General features: G+C 39.0%; 1 protein-coding gene across 1 annotated transcript; it reads left to right on the forward strand.

Annotated features, from left to right (window-relative positions):
* The first annotated feature begins 3,231 nt into the window (after positions 1-3,231).
* LOC135247569 (zinc-binding protein A33-like) lies at positions 3,232-8,826 on the forward strand. Its single transcript, XM_064321153.1, has 6 exons — positions 3,232-3,645; positions 4,812-4,907; positions 5,073-5,303; positions 6,362-6,384; positions 6,737-6,855; positions 7,450-8,826. Exons 1-6 carry the CDS (start codon positions 3,238-3,240, stop codon positions 8,001-8,003), a joined length of 1,431 nt encoding a protein of 476 aa, XP_064177223.1. The 5' UTR covers positions 3,232-3,237; the 3' UTR covers positions 8,004-8,826.
* The last annotated feature ends 204 nt before the right edge of the window (positions 8,827-9,030 follow it).

The raw sequence follows: 9,030 nt of genomic DNA on the forward strand, positions 1-9,030 counted from the left end.
TATTTTTATTCTTTTTATTTATTTACGTTGTATTTGTGTACAGCACTTTGGTTAACGCCAGTTGTTTTAAATGTGCTTTATAAATAAAATTTACGTACTTACTTACAGTGTGTCAAGCCACTGTAGAATAACACAAGACCCTTTGATTTCAGTATCACCTACAACAGATACCCTTGCCAGGAGGAGAGTGAGAAATGACCACTGCACTTTATCCAGCAGGTGGCGCCACTCTATCACTTTTGCACCATGAATTTTCCTTCATATGTGCACTGCAGTCCAGCCAGTGGTTGTTAATTTACTTGCTTAGTGCATCATTTATTCCAGTGACCATTAAAAAAAAAAAATTTAAACATGATTTTCCTATTAAAGATAAGGCTACACGCATAAATAAGGTTTCTGTCATTGTATAGCCCATTTTATGAAAGTACTTGATGATATAACTTCATTTGGTTTATGGCTGCATGAGGAAGTTTTCCTCACTACAGAAAGTCATAGCAGATATGTGGAGCCTGGGGTGTGTCGTCATCGAAATGATGACAAAGAAGGCATGGACAGACACATCCAACACTGATATTTTCCTTCTCAGGTGCATAAACATGAACAAATACATGCACACACGCACACACACACAAACACGCACACAAGAGCTTGATGTGATGCTTCCTACCATCCGGACTGAACCCCAACCATGCTACTGTCATGCCCTTTGGGGACACATAATTCACCTACATCATTTTTCCATGCTTTTTACTCACAAAACAATGATAATAAAGCACTGTCATTCAAGGAATGTTGTGTAACTACCAGATGGTTCAACAGCATGTTTTTATTTATTTATTTATTTATTTATTTATTTATCCTTTTGACTTCATATAAAATACCCTACCCTCATTTTGTCTTCAGGGTCAAAAATGCTCTATCCTCAACTTAACGGCAGTTAAAACCCCAGAAATAGATTTATTTTTTTAGTATGAACTTTGATTACTTTCCCTGGACTAACCCTACCAGAAGAAAGTTAAACATGGCCCTTTTTTAATATTTTACAAAATTTGTATTTTTTGTAATAGAATTTGTACCATCAGGGTACAAAAATTGACGATTGTAATGAATGATTGTTTTAACTATGAAGTTATGAAATCGTGAAAGTTAAATGCCCCACATCTATTATAGCAAAAGAAAACAATTATGTGTGTTATGTAGTAAAAACGAGTGGTGTAAACTGAAAAAATACAGTCTCTCAGGACTGTAAAGATATTCATTGATTTATTGATGAGCTGCATGTTGCTTCTCTGAAAACTTTTTATTTAGAGTTTAAAATTCAATGAAGAGACTTTATTACAGAGGATCCATTGAGAGTGGGTAATTTCTGACTCTATGAACACAAAGTGCATGCATAATATGAAGACAACACAAGAGTTAAAGAGGGATGTGCATGTCTAATTATGAATTTAAATGACATTACCTTATCATTATATTGTCATTGTTCAATTGCAGAATTATTTCCATCAATTACTGATGAGTGAAGTAAATTTAAAAATGTTAATTTGTATAATACGTTATTTGTCACACACCATGGACAATGGCCTGCATCATTGCAGTGAGCTATTGTTTCTGGACAGCACTCATATGCACTTTACATTATATTCATTCAGCAGATGCTTATCTACAGTGACTTACAATGAAAGAGACATAAGCACATCCATTAGTTACGTGACCGCTATCTCAACCAGCTTGTTGTCATCTTGAGCATCTCTAAATCAGCTTCACTCCAGCTGGACCAGATTCAGACCAGCTGGACCAGCTTAAAACTAGGCTGGAACCAAGCTGGAATTTACACCAGGATGAGCAACAGTGCCAGAATAGCCAAGCTCTAAATGTTAATCTAGAGCCCTGATACAAATCAGATTCACAAACCTACCATTTTGTAGCCTACTTAAGGCTTGAATTCCTAATTTTACAACATGTAAGAAACAGCCAGGAGCTGCAGTGAAACCATTAATATAAATTCATAAAGACACACCAAAGAATATGGCTGCTGGGTAGTTCCATTTAGGATAATTTTGGGAAAACTCATTTTCTTTGAACATGTTTTGTTGGATTTTTAATGACTGGTGTCGTACATCACCTATAATTGTCATAAAAAATATCCAAAACCTTGCAGCTCTGCTTAAAGCAGGTTCATAAATCTGATTAGAGCCCTAACTTATAACTTAATGATGATCAGCTGGCAGAAAGTAGAATGGAAAAGAAAGATAATGGTGCACACATTTTATGTAAGCCTTCACTCCCCCAAATACATGGCCATATAGTTGCAGCTGACTATTGTGAATCACACAAATGAGTGGTCACATTTATAATATCAAATGTGTATTTTTCTGTTTAAGAACCATTTTTCCCAGCCCATACTGCGTTGAATTAATGCTGTTCAAAAAGAAAGGTTATTCCAGATTTCACCACTAGAGGGCAATGAGGCATTTTCTCCTTGTGAGACGGGTAGGCATGCTGGGCAGCTCTCGCCTTTTCAGGCCAGTAGAAGCGAGAGAAAAAACGGCCTAGCTAGCTTTTGTCCATCTCTTTGATTCCCTGCTCATTCCAGTTAGTAAGTACGCGTATATGTGTTCAAGATAATTACAGTGTGATTTAAACGGTGTGATTTTCCAGTATTCTGTTCTTTTTGATTGTTGTAAAAGTAGATAAACTTTGCCCACTTGTGTGAAGGGGGCTATTTTACCTCCGGTCACAAACACATAGGCCTACGGGTTAATGGCAGCTAGCCATTCAGTTTACCAACGTTGTACATTTTTCAATGGTTCCCCTGTGATGTTATTTGCTTTCTAAGGCTTCTGTCATAACTTTAAGATGTTTTTAAGTGAAGCTGACAAGTATTTTCCCAGTTTTAGCTCATTAGCTTCATGTTCATATAATCTAACTAGCCTACTCCCCCTTTCAAATGTCTTGAAACAAGCAAATTAAATGTTCCTGAGTGAATGTGCTATATAAATATAATTTTGACTGGGCATTTTATATTTAATCCAGGGGGACACTACTGTCTGCACCTTGTAAATCCTCCAGAGCAGTCAGTCAGGCACATTATCATCTCAGTATTGGACTTGGAACATGAAGACTGAAGACAACAAGCCTGTTCAGCCAGTTGTTCCAGTTTTGAACGACATGGGGTGTGTTCTGTCAAAGTTCAGCAAAGTGAAAAATATCAGACTGAAGACAGGAGTCTGTAAAATGGAGTCTAAAGCTTTGGTTCCTGAGGACGAGCTCTGTTGTTCTGTATGTTGCAATATTTTTAAAGAGCCTGTTATCCTGAAATGCAGCCACAGCTTCTGTAGAGAGTGTCTGAAGCAGTACTGGGAAGAAAAGAGCTCTCGGGAGTGTCCTATCTGCAGGAGAAAGGCCTCTATGGAGGATCCTCTGGCAAACCTGGCCTTAAGAAGCATTGTGGAGTCCTACTTAAAGCAGAAGACTGAGAGAAAAACTACCGACAATAGTGATGTTCGCTGCAGTCTTCATGGGGAGAAACTTACATTATTCTGCAAACATGACAAAGAGCCTGTCTGTCTCGTCTGTCAGACTTCAAAAAAACACAGAAACCACCTGGTCTGCCCAGTGGAAGAGGCCGTACTGGAGCTAAAGGTATTCCATTTTCAATATAATGTATTTTATATTTTCAAGACACAATCGAATATGTGTAAAATGTCTCTGTGTGAAACATTCAGTTCTGATGGACGGCTGTGGTATGAGGTCTTGTAAATACAGTCAGTCTGGCCTCCACTTCCACTCGCAAAGGCAGCAACAGGAACAAACCTGCTGATCCGGCAAAAGCAGGAAGAGGCAGCACTGTATCTGAAAGTGTATTTACAAGCATTAAAACAGCATGTATATTAGACTTTCAGTGTAGGGCTTTATGAATAAAACGCAAGCATGGTTAATCTTGATTGACAATTGTGCTTGGGGGCCTTTTACAGAGAATATGACTCCAAACATGAACACTGAAATATGCAGAGCCATTTTAGAAATATATAGCAATGATATGTCAAATTAGAAGTACTGACAGAACAAATTGAGATATCACACATGACCTTTAATATAATAAAGGTCACAACCTAATAAAACTGCTGCGAAATACTCCGTTATTTGCTTGGGGAGAGAACTGAGCAACAACCAGGAAGTAAAGAAATCCACAATGACTGGTGGAGACAAGAGCTATACATTTGCGCAAAAAATTATTGTACCAATATGTCAAATCAATTTTATAAGCACTTTAACATTTCTTGCAGTCTACTATAAAATATATGAAATTACAACCCAGCAAAAGTTAGCCTACTTTTAAAATCTTATATGCTGTACAATTTGACTGGTTTAATTGTTTTGAAAATGCATCGCATAAAATGAGAGGACGGAGTGTAGCACAGTGGGTAAGGAACTAGACTTGTAACCGAAAGGTCGCAGGTTTGATTCCCGGGTAAGGACACTGCCGTTGTACCCTTGAGCAAGGTACTTAACCTGCATTGCTTCAGTATATATCCAGCTGTATAAATGGATACAATGTAAAAATGTTATGTAAAAGTTGTGTAAGTCGCTCTGGATAAGAGCGTCTGCTAAATGCCTGTAATGTAATAAAATGTTATGCTGTGTTACAAGTACTGTATGTTTCACTAATCTTTACTTAATTTGTAGCAGGGCTATTTTCCTGACTACTTCTCCCATGTTCTTAATAAGCTGTACTGACCTTCACTTGTATTGCAGCACTGTGCCATTTGTGTCTTTCTGGAAGTGATAACTGATTAATTTAACTCCAGGAGGAACTCAACCCTGCACTTGATCTTATTAAAGAAAAACTGAAGAGGTTTACTGAGGCTGATCAAGAATGTAAGAAAACAGCTGAACACATCAAGGTAAGGAAAGAAATTACGAATACTGTTTAGGTACACAAAAATACAAAAGAATTGTTTTTGTTTTATGTTCTTTTTGACAGGCATAACAAACACACTGGCTGCCACACTTAAATAATGAAAAATAGTTACACTATTCAAGTTTAAAATAGTGTGTTTGAATTGCAGAGTCAGGCCCAGCACACAGAGAGGCAGATAAAGGCAGAGTTTGAGAAGCTCCACCAGTTCCTGCGAGAGGAAGAGGAGGCCAGACTAGCTGCTCTGAGGGAGGAAGAGGAGCAGAAGAGTCGGATAATGAAGGAGAAGATAGAAAACATCACAGGACACATCTCCACTCTTACAGACAAAATCACAGCTATAGAGAAGGCCATGGACACTGAAGACACCTTCTTTTTACAGGTAAGAGCTTGATTTACTGTAATTCAGTATGCTGGTTTGTGGTTCTTCACAATATTTGGCTGTGTTCCCTTACTCTGCACCAATAGCCTACTGTGACAGTGTCAAACTCAGTGTGCAGGTGTTCTTAGAGATTCATCAGCTCATCACATATTTTGTTTATATATTTTTGAATTTTGTGAAAAACTGATGTCACCAGAAGCAGTACAGAGAGAGCATGTCCGTATATTTACAGAAGGCCTCATTTTCCTGAATTCCTGCTGCAAGACGGATGAAACTGCCTGCTCACTCTCTAGATTTGCAGTCATTTGATTCAGAGTTGATGAGCAATCTTCCAGCCACATGGTAGCAAAATTAATGGTCAACAAAACCTGCCCAGCATATTTATACACAACAGTGAGCATGCTGGGATGTTCATTGCTTAATTATCTCAGGAGTCACACCTGTGTGGAAGCTCCTGCTTTCAATATTCTTTGCATCCTTCATTTATTCAAGCGTTTCCTTTATTTTGACAGTTACCTGTACATTACAGTACCTTCATTCATATGTGCTTACTGTTAAAATTACATCACTTTTATTTGCATTGCTCTTTGTGGTGTGGGGATGGCTGGTTTAAGCAGCCACACCTGCCCTGGGTCAAGCTAATTAGACCTGGCCAATTGGATAATTGGTTAAGAATTAGATAATTGGCCAGGCTAATTGGACCCAGGAACAGGAGTGGCTGCACCTGTGCGTAGTGAGGTAATCACTGCACACAGGTTAAATCTGCCATCCCCACACACACCAGGGAGCTTCGGTCATGACTGGGTTACATCTGCTCACTTTGGCTGTTACCATCTTGCCAAACCCTCGTGAAAATAAATCTGGACTGTTGCAACATCATCTTCCTGTGTCTCTGTGCTGGAGGGCCCCAAGGAAAGCCACTTTGGTGGCCTGTGTCAGGCGTGTTTGCCACACTCTTGTTTTTCACTTATTATAACTTGTCTCTCATGATGATCTCTACTGAGTATGTTTATACATGTATACATCTTATCACAATTGTGCTGTTATGTGTTTTTCAGAGCTACAAGAACATCAAGGAAAGGTATGTAGACTCTGACCTATTTTCTAGTGTCTGTTTAAGTCTCTTCAAACCCTAAATCTGGGGCGACATAGCTCAGGAGGTAAGAGTGGTTGTCTGGCAGTCGGAGGGTTGCCAGTTTGATCCCCTGCCCTGGGTGTGTCGACATGTCCCTGAGCAAGACACCTAACCCCCAATTGCTCCCAACGAGCTGATTGGTACCTTTCATGGCAGCCTTTCACCGTTGGCGTGTGAGTGTGTGTGTGAATGGGTGAATGAGAGGCATCAATTGTAAAGCGCCTTGGATAAAAGCGCTATATATAAATGCAGTCCATTTACCATTTAAATCTTGAGTGACTCCTGCTTGTCATTACAGAGCCCAGTGCACACTGCAGGATCCAGAGCTGCTCTCAGGGGCACTGATAGATGTGGCCAAACACCTGGGCAACCTGAAGTTCAGAGTCTGGGAGAAGATGCTGGAGATGGTGCAGTACAGTGAGTATCTGGGGCAAAAGTTGAAATCACATTATTTGTGAACATTTAATGAAAACATCAAACTCAAAAACCGAGCTGTATGGTGTGAAAGATAAACAGTACAGAGTCACCCAGTGTCAGTTCCCTTCAAGTTTAGGAAGATCCTGGGGCTGCATTGTACTGCTCTCAATTTAATATCAGAAAACAAGCAAGCATTAGTTAACATTAGTGAATTATTGCACTGTTTAAAACCAAATTAAAACTGTAGTTTGTAAGTTTGGAGAAAAGATTAAAAAACATGCCATCCCCTCCCACCCCTCCCTCGGCTCTCCCTTCAAGCCCTTCCCTATAAGGCCTAATTCATATTAGGAACTATCAGCTGTGTGAATTGTGTTGAATTTGTTTGTGCATTGAATTTGCTATGATATGTGTTCATTTATTCATTTTCATGATGCAAACAGGTTTATTATGTACAGCATAAATCACTATGACTACCGTTTATTCAAATCCATAACAATGATATACACTCTCGTGTATGTGACCTAATCTGAATAGAGTGTTTGAAATGTGCCTCTTCTTACAGCCTTTTAAATATCTTTCTTCTTGATATTTCAGCTCCTGTGGTGCTGGACCCCAATACTGTACATACCCAAGTCTCTCTCTCTGATGATCTGACCACTGTGAGAGATGCAGGTACAGAGCAGAAATATCCTGACAACCCAGAGAGGTTTAAACCCTGGGTGTGTGTGCTGGGATCTGAGGGGTTTACCTCAGGGACACACAGCTGGGAGGTGAAGGTTGGGAATAAATATGAGTGGGATATAGGAGTGGTGAAAGAGTCCATCAGTAGGAAGGGAGATATAACATACACCCCAAAGAGAGGATTCTGGGTCTTAACGCTGAGGAATGGTGGTAGGTACAGAGCATCTGGAGTTACTGTCCTCACACTGAAGAGGAAACCCCAGAGCATCAGAGTGCAGCTGGACTATGACAGGGGGGAGGTGTCCTTCTTTGACTCCAGTGACATGTCAGTCATTTACACTTTTAAAGACACATTTACTGAGAGAGTGTTCCCATTCTTCTCTCCCTGTTTGAGAAAAGATAAGAATGAAGGACCCCTCCAAATATGCCCACTGAAAATTTCTGTGAAAGTGACGTTAAACCAGTGAAGGTATTTGTTTTAAAAAAAGAACAAAGTAGAGATGTTGTACTTGGAAAGAACTTTTGTTGTTTCTAATGTGCCTCAGCATGCCTGGTTGCTGATTTGGGTACTCTGGGGTAGACTTGCTGGAGATGTGAATTGATGAAGGTGAGGTGGTTGATTTTTTACCAAACCCAAGTGGGAGGCAGACATACACTCAAATAAAAGTGATCATTTGGTTAATGTTTAGCCTCAGTATGCATGAATACTGATTTGGAACACACCAGAGAAAGTGCAAAGGGGGATGTTTTAGTAGTTTGTCAGAAGAGAGCAGACATGCATACAGAGGTAACAGTTACTGCTTGATTTCCTGCAACTTCATTGCTAGATTTTGTTCTGGAAAAGGGGTACAAATCTGGTGCTTGAACAATACTGTATTGTGACTTACCTGCATTGCTTTTACCTCATATCTTTCATGCTGTACAGGAGACAATTTTTGTTTATTAATATAAATTGATATTGATCTAAACTTTTGAACTAAGAATTTTACTTTGCAAAGGACCAAATTCCATCATACCTAAAGAATACTATAGAAGAAATCCACTTGTAAAATGAAATTTAAGAACAAATAAATAAAAAAAATGCAGATGCACTCTCCTGGCTAAATCAAATTCTTTTATCTGATTGATTTCATTCCTGGGTGGATAAGGCAGTGTACAAGCGTGAAATGTATGCTTATCGTGAGCTCTAGTCTGATTGATTGCATCAGTCTCCTGTACACTTTTCAGATTTTACTTTACAGATGCAGTGAAGAATAAATTCACCCTGTCAGCTCCATGCTGTAGGATTTACATCTGAGCCTTCAGTAGCCTCACCTGCACACCTGCCATTGGTTTCTCATTCCCTTTCCTTGAATGACAGTTATTATACGACAGTTATAAGAATAATCAACCATTATTGAATAATTGATTTACCCAATTTAATTGTTTTTACATGCATTACTTTTTCTACAAGGCAATAACAATAAAAATATATATTCAAACACAGCCCTGTAT

Source organism: Anguilla rostrata, chromosome 2, assembly GCF_018555375.3.
Source record: "Anguilla rostrata isolate EN2019 chromosome 2, ASM1855537v3, whole genome shotgun sequence".
Taxonomy (NCBI): Eukaryota; Metazoa; Chordata; class Actinopteri; order Anguilliformes; family Anguillidae; genus Anguilla; species Anguilla rostrata.